This window comes from Heterocephalus glaber, unplaced genomic scaffold, assembly GCF_053883595.1.
Source record: "Heterocephalus glaber isolate CG9 unplaced genomic scaffold, H.glaber_assembly_v1.0 deba00001610, whole genome shotgun sequence".
Classification (NCBI taxonomy): Eukaryota; Metazoa; Chordata; class Mammalia; order Rodentia; family Bathyergidae; genus Heterocephalus; species Heterocephalus glaber.
This window is the reverse complement of record NW_028258381.1, coordinates 587,998-610,124: the sequence shown is the minus strand read 5'-3', so window position 1 is coordinate 610,124 and position 22,127 is coordinate 587,998. Positions and strand designations below refer to the sequence as shown.

The window sequence follows — 22,127 nt, the reverse complement described above, 5'->3', positions numbered from 1 at the left end:
GTGTTGTAAAATTTGAGGTATTCCAAATACCTAGTATTGATTCTAGACTTCTGTGAGAAAAACTGATAATTTTATTCCTAAAGCCACTGATTTTAGGGTGTTTCCTCATGTTGAACCCAAACCTAACAGACTACTTCATTTCTAAGGGATTTATGTGGCACTTCACATTTATATGAGGTTAAGTTGACAGAGGGAGATGAATAGAAATGATCTACAGCTTCTCAAGATAGAGCAATGCTTTTACAGAACTACCAATTTTATAGCAATAAAAGACATACTGTTGCCAAAAAGAATTTGACATTCATATTCATTTTTACACATTTCTCTTTAACTGTTGAGTTTACTTTGTTTCCCATCATTTTCTTTTCTGTGTTACTTACATTATTGCTATTAGTATTATGCCAAGAATTCATGTTGTAGTTGCTCTTCAAGAAGTTACTTATTTTTTTTGGTACTGGGAATCGAACTTGAGACCTTGCACTTGCAAGGCAGGCACTGGAACCACTGAGCTAAATCCCTGGCTGTCAAGAAGTTATTTTTGAAGAAGGATGGTAAGGCACTAAGGCACTCAGCCATCCATAGCTGGCTCAGAAAAAGATGTGTATGTGTTAATGTAGTCACTACAGCTTTTTTTTTTTTTCTTTTTTTTTTTGTACCGGGGATCGAACTTGGGTCCTTGAGCTTGTGCAGCAGGTGGTGAAACCACTGAGCTAAATCCCTGGCCTTAGTCACTACAGCTTTAAATGAGACTTTCATTCAGGGAAAGAAAGAGCAATAATCAGAAGACTCTTTCCAAGGTCATACATCCAAGTCCTCCTGTAACCCTGATGATAGGTCTGTTAATTTTAATAGAGTCCCTCTGTTGTCATGGATTTGTTTCTTCAGATACTTGAAGGTTTTCTTGTCATTCATTTTTTCCTTAAACAGTTATTCTATTTTGCTGAGTAAATATTTATTGAACATATCCAGTGTGTTTTGCTGAGTCCTGGGGATATTATATTCAAATGCATACAGTTTCAGTCTTTTCAAAGACTGTCATCAAATGGGAGCGACAGATAAGAAAGCAGACAATTTGGGCCAGGGATTTAGCTCAGTGGTTCCACCGCCTGCCTTGCAAGTGCAAGGTCCCAAGTTCAATCCTTGGTATCAAAACGAGGGGGCGGGGGGTAGGGAGGGAGGGAGGGAGGGAGGGAGGACAGGCAATTACAACGTAAAATAAAAACAGTTACATAAGATAACATTAACTTAACAAACCCAACATTCAGTTAATTTTAATAGACATTCATTTTAGATTTTGTTGATCTATTTTAAATCTTGATTCAATTACTTAAAAGCCATGTGACTTTAAGTTAACCTCAGTGACACTTGCATGGTTATCCCAAGTTTTAGAAATAAATTTATGTGAAGCATTTAGCCTAGTGCCTGCTAAATAAGTAATTTTTCCCTTTCCTAAATTATATTTCTCTAAATTGTTATAATTTCGAAGTTTATGAATAGAAAGATTATTTTTCTGGCTCCTAACTGACAGGAAATGTGAGAAGTTAATATACAATTAATCTTTTAAGATACACTTTCTGAACATGCTGCCCCATATTAGAAACCAGTTTTTATAGTTATCATAAAATTTACCCAAAATTTCATTAAGATATTGACCACAGAACTATTATCTGAGGAACTTACTAAATGTACTATTACACCAGTAATTTTGAAATCACTGATCTTGAATTCATCAATGTAAGAGGGAATACTTTTCCATTTCCTCACCTCCCTCCTCTTATAGTTTAGCGTATTAGTTGCTCTTAATCAAAATGTGGTTTATATACAGAAGGATGATGTTTATAACCTTTATTTATGAGATGTTTAAAAAGCATTTAAATCATCAATAAGTAGAGTAAATATATTTTCTTAAGATATATTATTGTAATTAGAATTTTTCTCTGAAGAATTTTTAAACTGCAATATTTAGGAAATAAGACCTTGTTTCATTTAGAAATGTAATAGCCAAAAACTGCTTTTAACTGAAAATAATTTTTGTTCCTTTGAAATTAAATAGCGTAATTGCTTCTAAAAATAGAAACCAAAATTTGTATAAGATCTACATAATTTATAGTTCTTCACAAATGTGGCAATTGGTATTTCAAATCAGAATATTGCAATTTAGATGTTACAAATCTTATTCCATTATGTCACTGATCTTTCCAGTACAGTAAATACTGTACTTTATATAATAACTGTTCCAGATTTATTTAATTCTGCTTATAATTGTACCTTAAAAATAAAAAAGGCTAATATTATTCCTTATAAGAAGTATAAACACAAAATATCAATGGAAACTAGAACTATTTTCTATTTAATTTATAGAGAGATCATTCTAAGTCATAAATCGAAATAGAAATCAAAGAAATAACCACTTTCTCCTAAAAGAAAAACCTCTGTGAACAGAATGAGGAAGCGGATAGGGATGAGGAAGAAGCCTGAGGATTGTGCTGGTGGGAACAGCACAATGGTAGTGAATGATAGCATGGGAAAAATGAACGTGTTTTCCCTACTGAATTGACAAATGGCTTGTGCCCACAAGAGGAGCTAGGGGCAATGCTCTGAGGACAGGAACCATTTTCATATAACCCTGCCAAATTTAGGACAGTAATGGTACATCTGCTTTTTGTTGCTGTTGTTACTTAACCTCTTATGGATATGGTACTATTTCTGTGGTACATCTTTTGTGAATACTCACTCGTATTGTGTTCTTTATTCTGACTGTGCCAGATTGTGTGTTGGCTAGTCATTGCCCTTTACCTTTTCAGCACCTTGACTGATATACTGATTTTCTAAGAAGTATGAATGCTTGTCCCCCATCATCCTCCCCATTGTGTCTCCCTTTGTCCCTCTCCAAGACCTTTACAGCAATTGAACTATATGGGTTTTGTTTTAATTTTGTTTTGTCTCTTATTTTTTTCTTATAGCAAAAGTTTATTTTTACCTTCATCTCCATCTCCAATAGCAAGATTCCCCACATTGAAACTCCTTTACCCTCTTTCTTTATTTTGGAGAGCTATCTTTGTCTTAAGGAAATCTCTTGTTTTAAAACATTAATGCCAAGACAGACATTTACTGATTTAGGTGGTAAATTTTCAGTGAATTTTGTAAGCTTTATAATACTGTGCTATGTGGTGGTTTTATGGGGTAACTTAGTGAAGTACATGAAATTAGTTGGATTGTAAAAGTAGTCAAATATATTTTCACCAAAACTACTGCAGTATTTAAATAGTACTACAGTGCTTATGTTCACAAAATGCTACCAAATACTGTGTTTTAAAATATAGTTAATACAGGTGACTTTAGCTATGGGTCAATTTTCTTCTGCTTTTAGATAAGCTATATGGCTATTACAACATTTAAATGACTTGCATTTTGAGTTTTGTATTGTTAAAATGTGTCTGAAGTCTAAACTTTATAATATGTTACATTTTAGGTCAGAAGACATGTCTTCATCTACATGGCATCTTTCCTTACCTCTATGTGCCATATGATGGTTATGGACAGCAGCCAGAAAGTTATCTTTCTCAGATGGCATTCAGTATCGACAGAGCACTTAATGTGGCTTTAGGAAATCCATCTTCTACTGCTCAGCATGTGTTCAAAGTGTCATTAGTATCAGGAATGTAAGTATGTGATAATATCTTTTAAAATTTCTATTTATCTGTATTTCATTTACTATTCTAATTAGAGGAAAATAATTGAAATATATTGTTTATATTTCTTTTATCTCCATTTTAATGGAACTGTGGTGAATATTTTTGCCGAAACTTTTTAAAGTAAATTTTTATTGCAATGAAAGATAAATGGGTCATGATGTTTTTTGTTTCAACCTTTTCTATTTCTCTATTTCCTAGAACTATAGAAATTCATGTGATTTATTCATATTTATTTTGAGCACTTCCTCTGTGCCAGGCACTAATCTAGATAGTTACGTGTTAGCGTTCCATCACTGTAACAAGTGACTTGAGATAATCAACTTACAAAGAATAAGGATTTATGTTGGCTCATAATTTAGAAGTTCCAGTCCATGATCAGTTGGTCCCATTGCTTTGGGCCTGTGATGAGACAGTCCCCCATTGTGGGAACATATGGTAGAACAGAACTACTCACTTGATGGCCAGGAAGCAATGAAAAGAAAAAAGAACAGAATGGGATCCCGCAGTCACCTTTGATGTCATGGTTCTACTGAATTAAAGGCTTCCTACTGGGCTCTGACCTCTTAAAGATTTTACCACCTCTCTGTAGTGCCGTCCTAAGGACCAAGCCTTTAACACCTGGGCTTCTGGTAGATATTCAAGATCTAAACTGTAGCACTTGGGATATATTGCTGAACCAAACAATGATATATGCCCCATGGAGGTTAAATTCTGCTAGTGGGAAACATAATAACCAATACATATAAAATAAATTCATTTGCTACATGATAATTGCTGCTGTGGAAGAGAATAAGATGCAGAGTGAGATCACTGGTATAGAATGGGGAAGTGGACTAGCGGCAATTTTAGGTAAACAGGAAAGGTCTCATTGACAAAATAAACCAAAGATCTGAAGGAAGTAAATAAGTAGGAACAGCATGGAAGCCAGGTGGCTAGAATGGAAGGAGTAAAGGAAGAGTAGGACAAAAGGTTAGATGAGAGGATGGAGATCATTTGAGCCAGTGGTTCTCAAAGTATGGCTTTCTTTGGTTTCTAGTGCCATCAGCATTAGCTTTACTTGGTTTGACAGCTTTGGGAATGTAGCTTGCAGATTTCCAAATACAGGGAGTATAATTAAATAACAGCCCCTGTGAATGCATGCTGAATTTCAGTCCATCACTCCCTGTGAGCTAAAACTGCTTTCCACAGGCGACTCTTAAGCTAGTGCCTAGGTATGGCAATAACACTCTCAGGTCTGTTCTTGAGAAACTTGAGGACTCTCCAATACCTTGTTATATACTTTAATTAGAATCTCACTGTAGTAAAAGATACTTTATAGATCTTCTTTCCATCTCCCCCTTCTTCACTTGGAATCTGAGTAATATCTGGGTCTAGTGGTTGTGCCAGTCTCTTGCTGTCTCCTGTCACAGATTTTCTCCTAATAAATTTCTTGCACATTTGCCATTTATTCCTCAGAGGACCTAGACTAGCACAACTGGAAACTTGGTAAAAATGCATTCTTTTGTCCTACCTGAGAACTACTCAATCAGAATCTCTGGTAATGAAGCCTAGAAATCTGTCTTAGTAAACCTTTCTGACAATTACGATGTGTGCTAAAGTTGGAGCATCAGTACAGAAATCTGTTCTAAGAAGTTTGGATTTTACTCTGAGATGTAACATGATTTTGAGCAGCTAATGTCTAGCTTAAACTTGGGAATATTACTTTATCAACTGTGTAGAAAGACATAGATTGTAGGAGAAGTAGGGAGGTTCTTAGGACTCTTGTTTCATCAATCTAGGTAATAAAATACAGTGGCTTGAACTGAAGTAATGTCCAGGGGAGTAGTGTGGTCAGGCTCTGGCTCTATCTTGAGAGTTGTCAGTAAGATTTGCTGTCTGATTGGATGAGGGTTTTGTGAGAGAAGTCAAGAATGGCTACAAAATGTTGGATCTGTGCTGCTAAAAGCTTTGAGGCTACATAGGTAAAATATACTGGCAGGAAAAGCCTGGAGCTCATACTGGGACTGAGGTTTTTTTTTAATGTCTGTATGAAATCCAAATGGGGATCTTAAATGTGTCTACTTTTCTCCACTTTAATCTATACTTTTTCTCTGCAGCTAGACCTCCACAGTATCCTTTTAATTGAATTCTCTCTTTTTGTTGTCCCATTCCAAATCAAGGAAAGTACTCTCATACTATAAATTGGATCCTTTTAAAATCATTTGAAATCCTTGAGAAGATTTATATTGTTTATAGGATAAAGTTCTAATAACAGCCTATGTTATCTGACTCCTGTCTACTTCTATAACTGTTTACTGTGTTCCATTCAGAAACACGAGTTTTCTTTCAGTTCTTCTGATATGCCAGGCTTTTTTCTACCTAAATTCTTTGTACACACAATTTTCCTTGTGTTCAATCTCTGTCCAATCTTTCAAATCCTTGATTTCTCCAGAAGAGTTTTTGTTGATTACCTCACTTAAAATGGGATATTTTAAGTAGGGTATTAACATTTTTCTGTGTCTTAGCACTTTTGCTTCCCTTAGCACTTAATATAGCTTGCAGTTATTTTAATTTTGCTTATTTACTTAATTTTTCTTTCTCTGAGTAGCATGTAAGCTTTATGTGAAAAAGACCCTTGTTTATCTTGTTCATCATTACATCCTTACCACCTCTGTATGGTATTGGGGACTGTATTAGGGTTCTTCAGAGGGATGGAACCAATAAGATACAGATGGAGATATCTGAAAAAGGCTTTATTAGGGGAATTGCCTCACATGATTATGGAAGCTGCTAAGTCTCATAACAGGCCATTTGCAAGCTGGAAATCCTAGTAGTAGTGAAGTTCATTCTAAGTCTGAACGTTTCAGAACCAGAGAAGTTGATGGTATAATTCTCAGTTTGAGGTTTAACACGTTCACAACAGGGCCGTAATTCCTATTTCTTGATGCTTAGGTGGCTTGTACTACTGGTGGTACATGCATGACTTTCCCATCAGGCAGCTTTTTATTAATTTTATTAGTAAAAACACCAATAAAAGGGATTAGATCCATTTGTACCACCAGAGGTATAAGCTGCCTGATGGGACAGCTATGCATATACCACCGGTGCTTCAAGCTGGTGAGAATGTGTTAAGGCCTAAGAATCCAGTGATCTGCTCATGTAAGTTTTCAAGTCCTAACCTGGAGGGCCTGGAGCTCTGATGTCCATAGCAGAGGAAAGTGTCCCAGTTCCGGGAGAGAAAAGCAATCACTTTTTCTCTGCCTTTTTTTGTTCATCTAGACAATTAAGTAGATAGGGCTCTCCTATGTGAAGTGTGAATCTTTCTTGCCCAGTCCATTGATTCATACAACAATCTCCCCTAGAAATGCAGTCACAGATACTCAGAAGTAATGCTGTAGGTATTCCTTAATCTAGTAAAGTTGGCTCCTTAAATTAACCATCCCAAGCACTTAGTAGATAATGAATCAATATCTATTTGGTTGAATAAATGAATGAAGTAAAGTTCACACCCATCCCATGACAGCAGTAATTGTATTAAATAATCAACTTTTTAAATTTTTAAAAAATTATTGAGAGCTCCTAAGAACTTTGCTATGCATATTCTTGTTTCAAATTTGAATGTCCCAGCCATCTAGTGAAATAGTCAGCAATCTTTCTCTGTTTTTGGTGGGTATTTGTTAAAGCCACTGCCACATTTGTGAGTAGTTGAGTTACAAATCTGAATACATGGGGGTAAAAATTCAATCTGATTTGGTTGTCATTCTCTTTTTTCAATTAACTTTTTTTTGTTCTTCTTTCTTTTCTAGTTCCTTTTTTTTCTTACCTTTCATTCTACTTGGATTCCATTTCTCTTTCACTATTCCCTATTTCTTCAGAGTAGACATGATTTCATCTAGCTACCAAATTAAAATTTGTACCAGGCTTAACTCTATTCTTCCTAGACTATCATTATCTTGAAGCAGATTAGGAGATAGGACCGTGACCTTAGGTTCATTTCAGGTATTCCTTGCCACTCAGCTACCAGGATTCTAGAGAATCTTCTATAGATTATCGATCCATCTAAATTAATTAGCTGAGATTTGTTTTCCTATCCTCATTTTCCTTCCCATTGATATCCTTAAAAATTGACTATACAGATAAAAACATTTATTTTCAAACTCCTTTGTTATATATATATTTTTTCCCACAAAACAGTATTCCTAATGAGGAATTATGTTAGCAAAATCAACTAAACCCAATAGTAAGAGATTTCAGATAAAAACACACTGACTTTTTTGGCCAGAAGAAGCAGAAAACAAAATCATAGAATTCCTAGGCTATATTGTGGGGTAGTATTATAAAAACAGAATCCCAAATTTACAAAAGATTTTAGAAGTTTAATCGTTAAAACCTATATTCATTTTTTAAAATTTTGAGATGGTAATTGCAGAACACTTTTAATACACCTAAAGATTATTGACAACCAAAACAAAGAAAATATGGACCACACAAATGCACATACAGGTTTTTTTTAACTCCATTTATCTGGCTAAAGATAATCCACATCTATGGAAGAGTTACATTTATATATATGAAAAACATGAAGAAGTTGAATTTTGTTAATGAGAGAGAATGAGGCCGTATTAAAAGTTATCCATCCTATCCAGCTGTACCTCTGTACCCATTATTTACCTTCTCTTTAGCCTTCCTTATCCACACCTTTCCCAGGCTCTGGTTGCCACTGTTATATTCTCTACTTCTTTGTGGTCAATCTTTTAGCTTCCAAATGTATGAACATGAGTTATTTGTCTTTCTGTGCTTGGCTTATTTTACTTAACAAATATTCTCATGTTCCATTTGTGTTGCTGCAAATGACAGAATTTGGTTTTCGTTTTGTGACTAATATTCCATTATGTATATATACTAAATTTTGTTAGCCATTCACCTACCCATGAATAACTTCATTGATTCTATATCTTGGCTATTGTGAGCAGTGCTGCAATAAACATGCAAGTCCAAATGTCTCTTTGATATATTGACTTCAGTTCCATTGGATATATACCCAGTAATGGTGTTGCTGAATCATATGACAGGTCTATTTTTAGTTTTTTGAGGAACCTCCATACTGATTTCTGTAATGACTATACTAATTTGCATTCCCAACAAGTGTATGGGAGTTCCTCTTTCTCCATATCCTTGCCAGCATTTGTTATTGTCATTTGGTAATAGCCATTTTAGTTGGAATGATGTTGTATTTCATTGTTTTTGATTTGTATTTCCCTGATGATTGGTGATATTGAATTTTTTTTCATATACTTGGTCATATGTATAGTCTTGATATATGTGTATTCAGATCATTTGCTTATTTTTTAATTAGATTGGATTGTTTTAGATTTTGCTGAGTTTGAGTTACATATATACTCTGGATATTAATTCCTTGTCAGATGAATAGTTTACAATTATTTTTCCCATTGTGTAGGTTGTCTAGCCACTCTGTTGTTTGTTGTACAAATAGTTTTTAGTTTGATGTGATTCTTTTTGTCAATATTTTATTTTATTGCTTGTGCTATTGGGATCTAAAAAATCTTTTTCCAGACCAGTATCCTAATGTATTTCTCCTGTATTTTCTTTTTTTTTAGTTTCAGGTCTTATATTTAACTTTTTGATCCATTTTAATTGATTTCTATATGATGAGATAGTAGTCTAGTTTCTTTTGCATGTAAATATCTCATTTTCCCAGCATCATTTATTGGAGAGATTTTCCTTTCACCACTGTATATGCTTACTGCTTTTGTCAGAAATAAGTATCAGTATATGAGCTTGTTTCTGGGATCTCTATTCTGTTTCTTTGATTTGTGTGTGTGTGTGTGTGTGTGTGTGTGTGTGTGTGTGTGTGTCTGTTTGTATGTATATGTGTTATGCCAGTACCACACTGTTTCGGTTACTATAGCTTTCTTGCATTTTATTAAGAGTTTCAAATTTGAATTCATGATCAGTTTGTTTTCGAGTTAGAAAATTAATGTTTTAAAATAATAAGAATGTTGAACAGTCAGTCTTTTATAAACAAATCTCACAGCACCCTTAATTCCTTTTTCAGATCACTGTTTTCCTTTTGAACTCTCCCATTCCCAATTATCATTTATTGGATGGCTAATGAGAAGGAAATAAAATATCAGATACTGAGGGAGAGGTTCCTCATAACATAGAAGAGAAGAATCATGGTCTTACCAACCCTGCTGTAGCCTTTCAAGTAGCTGGGATTACAGATGTGATCCGCTATGCCTTTATTAGTTGTATGTTTTAAAGTCAGGTATTATGTTGCCTCCAGCTTTGTTCTTTTGCTTTTGCATATTCTAGGTCTTTTGTCGTTCCTTAGAAATTTTAGGAGTGTCTTTTCTATTTCTGTGAAGAATGTATTTGGTATTTTGATAGGAATTGCATTGAATGTATAGATCACTTTGTATAGTGTGGGCATTTTAGCAGTGTTAGTTTTTCTGATCCATGGGCATGGGAGTGTGTGTGTGTGTGTGTGTGTGTGTGTGTGTGTGTCCTCCAATTTCTTTCATCAGTGTTTTGTAATTTTCATTATAGAGTTCATTCATTTTCTTGATTAAATTATTCCTAGGGTTTAAAATTATTTATTTATTTGTAGCTATGGTAGGATTGCCTTCATTTCTAAGTTTTTTTGGCAGAATCTTTAGATTTTTTTTTTATATGTAAAGTCATGTCATCTGCAATTGTGAGTAATATGAATTCTCCTTTCCAATTTGAATTCCTATATTTCTTTCTCCTGATTTGCTACTCTGGCTAACACTGTTAGTATGTATTGTGGTGAAAGTGGACATCTTTGTCTTGTTTAGAAAAATGATTTTAGCTTTTCCCCATTTTAGAATAATGTAGCCTGTGGCTTTGTCAGTACAGCACATGGCCCTTAATGTGTTGAGGTACATTCCTTCAGTACTTAATCTTTTGAGAGTTTTGTTATAAAGGGATTTATTTATCAGATACTGTTTTCTTCATCTATTAAGATGATCATAAAGTTTTTATCTTTCATTCTGATTGTGTGATGATTTGTTTTTGTATGTTGAACTATTTTTCTGTCAGTGGACTAAATCCCACCTGATCATGTTGTATAATCTTTCTGATGTACTGTTGTATTTTGAAATTATTTTGTTGAGAATTTTTGCATGGTCAGCAGGGATATTGGTCTTTAGTTTGTTATTGTTATATCCTTATGTAGTTTTAGTATCAGGGTAATTTGATGGCCCTGGAAGATGAGTTTGAAAGGGTTGCCTCATTTTTCAATACTTTGGAATATTTTGAGAAGAACTGGCTTTAATTCTTTTAAAATCCAGTCAAAGTCAGCAATGAAGCCATCTATCTGGTCCTGAGTTTTGTTTTCCTTTCCTTTCCTTTCCCTTTTTCCTTTTCTTTTTCTGCCTGCCTGCTTTGCTTTGCTTTGCTTTGCTTGCTTGCTTTCTTGCTTGCTTGCTTTCTCTCTCTCTCTCTCTCTCTCTCTTTCTTTCTTTCTTTTTCTTCCTTCCTTGTTTCCTTTTTTCTTTCTTTTCTTTCTTTCTCTTTCTCTTCGAAAGCTTTTTATTACTGATTCAGTTTTGTCACTTGTTACTGATCTGTTCAGGTTTTCTCTGTTCTCATGGTTGAGTTTTGGTAGGTTATATGTGCAAAGAAACATATCCATTTCTTCTAGTGTTTCCAATTTGTTGGCAAATAGTTGTTCATAATAGTCCCTAATGAACCATTGTATCTCTCTGGTATCAATTGTAGTGTCTCCTTTTTCATCTTTGATTTTATTTGGTTCTTCTGTTTTTCTTGGTTAGTCTAGTGAAAGAGTTGATTTTATCTTTTTAAGAATCCAGTTCTTCATTTCATTGATTTATTTTTTTAAAAAAAATTTGTTTTGAGTGTTTGTGGGTTTTTTTTTTGAGGGGAGTGTTCTTGATACCTATTTCATTTATTTCTTCTGTGGTCTTTGTTATTAGTTATTTTGGATTTGGTTTGTTCTTTTCTGTGTCGTTCAGTTGCAGAAGTAGGTTGTTTCTTTTAAATGTTTTTTTGTAGTGAGGATAATGCTTTTATTCCCTCTTAATACTGCTTTTGCTGTGGTCTATAGATTTTTATTATGTTGTATTTTAATTTGTTTCAAGAAATTTTCAAATTCCTTTTTTATTTTTTTCATTGACCTGTTGGTTATTCAAGAGAATGTACTTTAATTTCCATAATTGTGCAATTTCTAACTTCTGTGTTAATTTCTAGTTTCGTTCTATTGTGATCAGAGAAAATACATGATATACTTTTGATCTTTTAAATTTTTGAGACATATTTTATGGCTTAACATATGGTCTGTCCTAGAGAATGTTGCATTTGCTGATGAGAAGAATGTGTATTCTGCAGTTATTGGATAAAATATTGTGTAAATGTCTGTTAGTCCACTTGGCTGTATTGTGGTTTAATTGTAATGTTTTTTTGTTGATTTTTTTTAATGTGGGTGATCTGTCCAGTGATGAAAATGAGGTGTTGAAGTCTCTAATTATTAGAGTCTGTCTTTCCTTTTAGATTTACTATTGTTTGCTTCATATAATTGGGTGCTCCAGTGTTGAGTACATATATGTTCAGAGCTGTTATTTCTTTTTGTTGTTGTTGTTGTTGTTTTTGGGAGGGTACCAGGGGATCAAACTCAGGACCTTAGGCTTGTGCAGCAAGCAGCGCCACCACTGAGCTAAATCCCCCACTCCTAAAGACTTCTTTATTTTTTTTTGGTACCAGGGATCGAACTCGGGACCTTCTGCCTGTGAGACAAGCTGCGGCACTACTGAACTAAATCCCTGGCTGTTCTTTTTGGGTTTTTTGAGACAAGGTCTCACTATTAGTTCAGGCTGGCCTTGAACTCATTATGTAGCCCAGGCTAGTCTCAAACTTGTAGTGATCCTCCTGAGTGCTGGGATTGCAGGCGTGTGCCACCATGCTCAGTGAGAGCTGCTATTTTTGAATGGATCCTTTTATCATTTTCTAGTGACCTTTTTTGGTCTCTTTTTGCAGTTTTTTATTTAAAATTATTTTATCTGATATATCTGCTCACTTTTACTTTTCATTTGTGTGGTCTTTTATTTCACTTTCAGACTGTGTCTTTACTAATGAAGGGAGTTTCTTCTAGGCAGTATATTTTAAAGTCTAGATTTTTTGATTCATTTAGCCATTCTGTATCTTTAATCAAGGAATATTATGTACATATATTCAAGGTGGTTATTGATAAGTAAAGACATACTTTTTGTATTCTATAAAGTTTTTATTTTATCCTTTGCCTCTTTCTTCCTTTCTTGTTCATCTTTATTGCTTTTTGTATTTCTCAATTTTTATTCTCTTCTTTTTTTGTGTATTGTTCTGCTGTTAACTTTGCTATTTTAGTATTTTCATGATGGTAGTTGTCATCTTTTCACATCAGCATAGAGCTCCCTTAAACATTGCTGTGGTGCCTATGGCAGTGGTGACGAGTTCTCTCAGATTTTACTTCTCTCCTTCATTTCTTCTCTCCTTCATTTCAGCTTTGTTGGGTATAGTATGCTTGGTTAGAGATTTTTTTCTTTCAGGACTTTGAGTATATCATCCCTTTTTCTCTTGGCTTAAAAGATTGCTGCTAAGGAGTCCACTTTTATTCTAACAAGAATTCTCTTGGATGTGATTTGATACTATTTCTTAGCTATTTTTAGAATCTTCTCTTTATCTCTGAATTTTGACTATTTGAATGATAATTTTCCCGAGAGTCTTTTTGAGCAAATCTGTTGCAGGTCCTTTGTGCTTCTTAGACCTAGATATCCATATCTTTTCTATAAATAGAAAGTTTTAAGCAATTGTTTTGTTGACTGGGTTTTTCTGTGCATTTGTCCTCGTCTTCTGTTTCTTAAATGTCCAAGACTCTGAGGGTGAGAGGAAGGGGGATGAAAAAAAATTTAAGATGAGACGTGTACTTATACCAAATACTCACAATGAATGTAATCATTATATATCACAAACATGAACTAAAAAAAAAAATATGAAAATGGGAAAAGGGAACCTAGAGATGAAGCGAGGGTGGTAGGTGGAATGGGGAAGGAAAGGGGAATGAAAAGAATCAAGATGTGTTAAGTACATGTACCTAATCCCTAAGATAAATATAAACTTTATGTACTACAAACGTGTTAATAAAATAAAATTTTAAAAATAGTTTGCTTGCTTCTTGGTGTCTCATAAGTGTCAAAAACTTCTTTAATTCTTTTCATTTATTTATAAAATGACTGGGTTATTTCAAAAGTCCTTTGTGCTCGCTTCGGCATCACATGTACTAAAATTAGAACAATACAGAGATTAGCATGGTCCCTGCGCAAGGATGACACGCAAATTCGTGAAGCGTTCCATATTTTCATGTAAAGGTACAAGTTCTCAATGATTAATGTAAATGTACTGTATACCTAAAATGTACCAATAAAAGAATTTAAGAAGAAAAAAAATAAAATGATTAACCATAAACGTCCTATCTTCAAGTTAAAAAACTCTTTATTGTACATGTTCAATTCTCTTGAGGCTCTCAGATATATTTTGTTTCATTTATTGAGCTTTTTAGCTCCAAGACTTCTGATTACTTCTTTTTATGATCTCTTTTTGCTGAATTTCTCATTCATATCATGCTTTGTCTTCCTAATCTCATTTTACTGTCTGTATTCTCTTGTATCTCATCAAGGTTCCTTAAAATCATTTTAAAAAAAAATCTTTGTCAGGCAATTTGTTCATTTTCTTTTCTTTGTAGTCTGTTGTAAGTAATTACTGTGTTCTTTGAAAGTGTCATGTTAACTTATTTTTTCATGCTTCCTGATGTTAGTATTTGTACATTAGATAGTTGCCTATACCAATTTATGGAGTAACTTTTATGAAAAAGTCTTTCTGCTGCTGATATGTCCTAGAGTTTTAGTTGAATATGATGTGTTGGCTTTAGTTATAAGTGGGCACTTTAGTGTACTGTCTGTGTAGCTTCTTTAGCTCAAATCAGTGCTGGCAATGTCTTTGTCAGTTGCCTAGGCTGCGAGGGTTGTAAGATTGCACTGCTAGCTGAGGGGCAGCTCCCAGGGGGTGTGCAATTTGCTGGTAGTAGCTTTGGGGATGGTGTGCCTCTGTTTCTGTGGGTCATGTTAGGTCAGGACTACCTTGGTAGTCTCTAGCTGGGTGTGGCACAGAGTGCCTAGTAGTGGGAAGGAATGTTTGTCAGTGTCTAAGGCACAACCTTTTAGAGCTTTGGCAAACCTTTTAGAAGTCTGAATGATAAACAGCCTTCTGCAACATGTGTGCCATAACCATGCCACTACTGGTCCTAAGAACGGTGGAGGAGCCAGGCTGCACCAGTGGGCCCAGACAGTATTCCTTTCAGTGCCCAAGAGCTACAGTGGTGATTTTATGGGGCTGCTAGAGATTAACCTGCTCAGGGAGGTCTGCCCAGCTGTTTTCTAAATCTGAGGGCTGTAAGTATGGCTGAGCATCTGTTTCTCCAGCCCTCTGTAAGCCAAGCTTGTGAGAAAAGGCTGTTTAAGTATTATTTTGAAGCATAGGGGATCACCCAGGCCACCTGGGTGCTTCCTAGGGACTATAGTAGGCCAAACCATTCTGGAAACACTACTTGGCTACTTCTAGGACATTATGGGTATGTGGGCAAGAGCACCTTTTTACACTTGATCTTAGCCAAAAGGCCGAGAAGCGATAAGAGCACCTTTTTAATAGTCATGATTGAGATTGAGGCAAAAATAGTTTGCTGCTCCTTTTCAAAGTGGTATTTTAAAATCTTTAGTATTTCATACTTTAATTTCTGGTAGGTTTAATAGAAAGTTCTTGGTTTTTTTCTTATTGATTTTTTTGGATATTACTAAATATAAATAAGACTGAATTATATAAATAAGACTGAAGTAGACCACCTGAATTAGGGGCATAAGTTGTATTTCATCTCTGAATGATGGAAATAATTTAAAATATCTTTTTCTTATATTTCAGGCCCTTTTATGGTTATCATGAGAAGGAAAGACACTTTATGAAGATCTATCTTTACAATCCTGCAATGGTGAAAAGGTACAAAGTTAAATGAAGGCAAAATACAAATAACTATCACATAAATATTTTAATAAAAAGCTAGAAGAAAAGTTTATATAGTTTGTACCATTATTAAAGAGAAGATCATAAAATGTACACTTAGGAGCATATAGAGTGGCCCATGGATTAGACTTTACAGAGAACATTTTAAAGTAGGACCTCGGTTTGTGGTCCCTGTTTCTTATCTTAGATGTAGGATTTAAAGAAGTAGGTAAGGAGAGATCGTTTACTCGTATATTAGTGCCCTGCTGGCCAGACCAGAGGTTCAGTACTAAAGATAAACTTGCTTTTTAATTTAAATCAAGGAGAAATTTGTGAAAGTAAGACTAGAATGTGAAGTCTTTCTGTTATTTTCTGTTACTGATTTCTGTTGAAATGTAGTAGAATTGTATATCCTGGATTTTTTGTTGGCTTCAGTTGTTTTTTTTCCTTCTCTTAGTCTTTCTGCCTCTAGTTTATTGTCTCAATCATCCTAAAGTCTAGATTACTGAGAACAGGGGCCGGGGATTTAGCTCAGTGGTTCCGGCGCCTTCCTCAAAAGCACAAGGTCCCGAGTTCGATCACTGGTACCAAAAAGATAAAAAGAAAAAAAAAATTACTGAGAACAGGAAGAATGCATTTATAGATTTCATTATCCTTTCAGATTCACAGAAATTTTCACTGTATATATTGACAAGCTAAAGTAAATGTGGCTTTGGAAAAGTGCCAAGTATTTTTTTAATAGATCCTCTGTACCAGTAGGTAGTAGGTTCTGAATGTTAAACCACTTGGTAAGACAAGAAATGAATGTTTCTCTAGAATGAGTTAAGGAACAATGACAGGCACAGCTACCAAGCACATAAGATTTACTCTGGACTGAACCAGTTGATTACAGTACTTCATTGACTTTTAGCCCTAATCCCAGTAGTTATTCTCTTCTACCATAACCAGTGAAAGTTAGTTCCCCTATAGACTCTCGTGACCTTAACAAAATAACTTCTGTCACATGAAGTACCAAAATGATTACTGTACCAGTTTCCCTCTAGTCACTTTCTTATATATCTATGGAGTAAACAGCAATCCCTGTGAATTCTTACCATCTCACACACACTCTATGCTAAGAAAGTAAATGTCAGTCATTTTTCTCTTTCTCATCCATAAGTTATGCTAGAGCAGGAACAATGCATGTTATATAAGCTCTTTATAAATAACCTATAAACTAAAATCTGCTTTAAGTATAAATATCCATTTTTTCTTTTTGAAACTGTAACAATTGAATGCTTAACTATTCCAAATAAGTTTGCTTAAATTACGTAATCAGCTTATCCAGTGCCTATCTGGAAACTTTTAGTTTATTAAAGATTGATTCACTTATTCATTTTTTTACAAATAATTTATAGAGCACCTACATTATTTGATGTACTGTGGATGTTGCTGGGTAAGCAGTGATGAAGAGAGTTTGCATGGTTCCTGCCTTCAGAGAACTTGCTCTCTCAACTGTCCTAGAATTTTGCTAGTTGAGAACAGAAGGACACATATATAGATTTCATTATCCTTTTTTTTTTTTTTTTTGGTACTGGGGATCAAACTCGGTCCTTACGCTTGCAAGGCAGGCGGCAGAACCGCTGAGCTAAATCCCTGGCCCAGATTTCATTATTCTTTCAGATTCACAAAAGTGTTCACTGTATGTGGTGATAGTCTAAGGTAAAAGGCTTGGAGGAATGCTAAGAATTGTTTTTTTTCAGGAGATCCTCTGTCAGTAGGTACTGGGTAACAAATAAGAGAAACAAAATAAACAAGTAACTAGAATATACAACCAAAAATTGTGATACATTACAATGAAGGAAAAGAATGATGTTCTAAAAGAAAATACTTTCTCCTTTTTTATCATTTATTATAGTATTTAACTGTAGTGTAGTGTTAAGAGTCTAGACTCTAAATTCAGTTGCCTGCATTCAAAATCTGGTGTTCTGCTACCTATTAGGTAGGTGACTTTAGGCAAGATGTTTAATCTTTTTATGCCTTAGGTTCCTCATCTTTAAATAGGGTTGATGCTAGTATACATTTTTCTAATGATTAAATGTGTTGATATCTGTAAATCACTCAGATTATAAGTGTCATGCAAATGTTAGCTATAGTATACGTGTGAAGTGTTAATAGTGCAAACTGTGGACCCCATCACTCTTAACTTCTCCAGAAACAGTCACTTTCAAGAATTCGGTATGTGTCCTTCTATTGTTATACATACAGGTATACATATGCACATGTGTAATATGAACATATCTTCTTTTTAAAATTTCCTTATACAGCTGGTATCGTATTAGAATTCACAAGAATACAGATTTTTGTCTATTTCTTGCTGAATCTCCACCACCTAGAATAGTATCTGTCACGTAGTAATTAGTAAAGAGTTGTTGAGTGAACACGATAGACATCATTTGGGGACTAGCTTCTTGATTCCTTGATTCCTCAGTGTCCCCTTGGTATCTGGGAGGAACTGGTTCCAGGACCCCAGTACCTATTCCTATAATTCAGTTTTAGAATATTTTTATGTCTCCAGTAAGATCCTTTCTGGGGTGTCTTATCTGTCTATCTGTTTATCTGTCTGTCTGTCTGTCTATCTATGTATATATCTATCCTCTGTCTATGAGTTACTTCACTCTGTATTTTTAAGCTTGAACTTCTTTGGCCCCACTACTATGGCCCCATTTTGTATACCTCCTCTTTCCTTTCCATTTTCTATGATAGTTTAACTTTTTGTCTGCTAGGTGAAGCCATCAATTCTGGGTTTGTTTGTTTGTTTGTGTATTTATTTATTTTGCTACTAAGCCCTAGTTTCTGATTACTACAAGAGAAAAAATAATCATAGATTGATATTACTACAAATTTATGGTTTTCAACTTTGCCTGGACCCTTCTTTGTCCTGTCTCACTTCTACTTTTTCCTTGTTATTATCTTCTTACCATTCTCTACCCTCTTTATTCAAACATTAAGCCCCTCACAAGGCCTTACCTCTTACTTCATTAAAAAAAAAAGAACCCATCATTTTAGAACAGTGGTTCTGAAAGTATTAAGATTCCTGAAACCCTTTCAGAGGATCTATATGATTAAAATTATGTTGATAAAATAATAAGATGTGATTTGCCTTTTTCATTGTGTTCACTGATAGTGGGTAAAACTGCTGACATGGTGGCTGAATTCAGGGTAATGACATTAAAATAGTTATCATATTTTTCTTCCACTAAGCACAGATTTTTAAAAAAGAAATGAAAAAAACCAATTTTCCATGAGAATATCATGAAACAGCAAAAGTTTTTAATTTTATTGAATCTTGATCCTAGGATATACATCTTTATAATATTTATGACAAAAAGTAAGCATAAAACATATCTGTATGCTGAAGTGCTATGATTATCTGAAGGAAGAAGTACTTATAATTAGTTTAGTATTAGCCGTTTTTAAAGAATATACCACTATTTTACTTGAAAGAACAACTAATAAAGTTTTAGTGATTTGCGTATTTGGCAAATTGCTTCTCAAAAATGAATAAAGTTGACCTGTCAATTCAAGGAAAACAACTTGTAGTATTTGTTGCCAATGATAAAATTTGAACTTTCAAGCCGGTCATGGTGGTACACACCTGAGGCAGGAGGATCACTGAGTTTAAGGCCAGCTGAGGCTGCATAGTAAGTCGAAGGCTACACTGAACTACATAGTGAGACCCTGTCTCAAAAAAAGAAAAAAAATTATTGTTCAGTGAAGATTTAAAAGATCTGTATAACTTAGTGTATCTCTGTTTTCACAGTGACCTGTATATGGTGTCAGAAAAATCATGCCTTGGTTAAAATAAAAGTATTCAATATGTAAGATAGACCACTAGATTCTTGACATAATGGAATATGAAATTTCATTGATTTGGTTTCAGATTCCATGTTGCAGCTAACCTTTAAGAAACTGAGTTTCTATGTAGTAGCAAAGAAGAATATTGACAGTTATCTGAAAAGGCTATATTACTCTTTGTTTTTCCAACTGCATTTCTGTGTGAAGCTGGATTTTCTTGATGTTTCAGCCAAAACAATATATTGCAAAAAATGGAGCAGAAACAGATCTGAGAACCCAGCTGTCTTCTGTTAAAAGATTTGTATATTTATACAACAATGCCTCTTTTCTCAGTAAATTGTTTTTGTTTTGGAAAATACAGTTTTTTTCATTAAAATATTATTTATGGTAATAGTGTATTTTTAAATTAGTAAATGAGTTTCTTAAAATTTCTTTTAATTTCTAATATGGTAAATATCAGTAGTCATAAATCACATAAACAATAACTCTTTAGCTGGGGATTTAGCTCAGTGGTTTCGCCTCCTGCTGCGCAAGCTCAAGGACCTGAGTTTGATCCCCGGTATCAAAACAAAAACTAAAACAAACCAATAACTCTTTGGTGTTCTCTGCAATTCTTCAAGAATGAAAAAAGAGTCCTGGAACCAAAGTAGTTTGAAACCCACGGGAATAAAGTTCTTTTAATTTCCTATCAAAAGACCCTTAAAATTTGTTTGTATGTATTTTCTTCCTGCCTATTCAGTGAAAGAGATTACACCACCCCACCTATGAGGCTCAAGATCAGTCTTTTTTTTGTGTGCTGGAGATTGAACTCAGGACCTTGCGCTTGCAAGGCAGGCGTGGTGCCAAGGATCAGTCATTTTTGATCTTTTCAAGAACCTTTTGCATGAGTTATCCCCATTGGCTTTTCTAATACCCTTTAAATTTTAACAAGATTGCTGATTTTACACACACATTCATACTCATAGCCTTTCCTGAAGGACTTATCTATAATTCTTGCATCTGATTTCTCATCTCTCAATCGCCCTTTAGTTTATACTAATATGGTTTGTACCCCAACCATTCCAATGAAATAGCTTGCACTAATGACCTCTATATTGCTAAATCAATTTTTTGTGGTAATATTAATGAGGCCCAAAACAAACCCAATGTTCACTTTTGTGATACAAACTTCCTCTAGTTTTTCTACTTATCATACGTATTTCTGCTATTTTGTTGATCCCTCTTTTAATATCTGTGGTTATTCTTAAGGTTCTGTCTTAGACATTCATGTTTTCCCTCTATGCTTTCTTCTTTCTCTGCAGCCTTATCAACTCCCATACATTCATTTTTGCTTTCTTAATCTTTATGCATTTGACTTCTAGTGTATATCAGTAGCCTAAATTTTCCCCCAGAGCTCCTGATCAATATATCAAACCATCTACTGGATATATAAATAGCACTCTGTTAAGAGTGAGGAGTCACAGATAAAAGAACATGTGATTTGAACTTTATCTCTTCCAGTTTTTGTGTGATTTTTGCTAATTTTGAAAATTTAAGATTTTACTTTTTGTAAAATGGGTAATAGTTCCATAGGCTTGTTGTGAGGATTGAGAATAATCATTTAAAGTACTTGCAGAGAATCCAGTATATAATGCTCAAAAAGAAAATGTTAATAAAATTCTTCTTATCCTAATCTTCATTGTCATTCATTTCCAATATTATCAAAGCAATCTACTGGAATACTGGCCTGTATCTAAATACCAGTATGTCTAAAGCCCAGTTTATCCTTATTTCCCCTCAAAAAAAAAAAGAAACCTATTTTTCTTCCATTCCTTCCTATTTCAATAAACAGCACCATCAACTACCTGCTTAAGGAAGAAATCTAAGCATCATCCTTCTGTTCTACCTCACCTTCCACATCATTAATCATTCCACATCTAAGTAGTCTTAAATCAATAGTTTATGTGATCTTTATTCTGGCTACTGTCGCCTTAATTTTTCCCTAATAGCCTCTTCAGTAATGAGGTCATTTCACTTTCCTGCTATTCATTTCTCAAACAGATTCCACTATTGTCTTAATAGGCTTTGCATGATTTAACTTGTTTCTTCTCTAGTCCCTCTTCTCACTCTAGCCTTTAACACTAGGTTACAGTCTTTGTGGTTTTGATTCCTAAATAGACCATATTTTCTAGTGATCCTTGACATGTACAATTTCATTTACATGAAATATGCTTCTCACCTTCAGAGAAAGAGATGAACCTCCAGTTCATCCTGTAGTAGACTTCCCACAAGAATATCTTGCATGAATTGCTTCTGTACCCCTGATTTGTATCTCTTTTATATTTCATATTTCCTCTTCTTAATAGTTATGCTATTTCATTGTTTGTTGCTTGTATTTCCCATTTGGAAGAAAAAAACTCAGGCAAGAAAAATACTGAAATAGTAACACCTCTGAGTAATGGTTCTTTTTTGAATTTTTATGTGGTCTTTGCAAAATTATTTCTGTATGTTACGTGTTTTTAAGATTTTTTGACATTTTGATTTTTAAATTTT

General features: G+C 34.3%; 1 protein-coding gene and 1 non-coding gene across 7 annotated transcripts in view; both read left to right on the top strand.

Moving 5' to 3' along the window:
- Rev3l (REV3 like, DNA directed polymerase zeta catalytic subunit) overlaps nucleotides 1–22,127 on the top strand; it is a 197,496-nt gene that overhangs the window by 61,198 nt on the left and 114,171 nt on the right. For all 6 annotated transcript variants that reach the window (XR_015445360.1, XM_087195955.1, XM_087195956.1 and 3 more), the window contains 2 exons: nucleotides 3,473–3,662; nucleotides 15,681–15,755. Coding sequence is in view for 5 of the 6 variants with exons in the window: in XM_087195955.1 (XP_087052081.1) it covers nucleotides 3,473–3,662; nucleotides 15,681–15,755 (265 nt within the window). In the remaining variant the exon portion in view is untranslated. The remainder of the gene's footprint in view (nucleotides 1–3,472; nucleotides 3,663–15,680; nucleotides 15,756–22,127) is intronic.
- On the top strand, nucleotides 13,966–14,069 carry LOC147822572 (U6 spliceosomal RNA). The gene has a single exon (XR_015445539.1). It is a non-coding gene; the product is annotated as a U6 spliceosomal RNA (small nuclear RNA).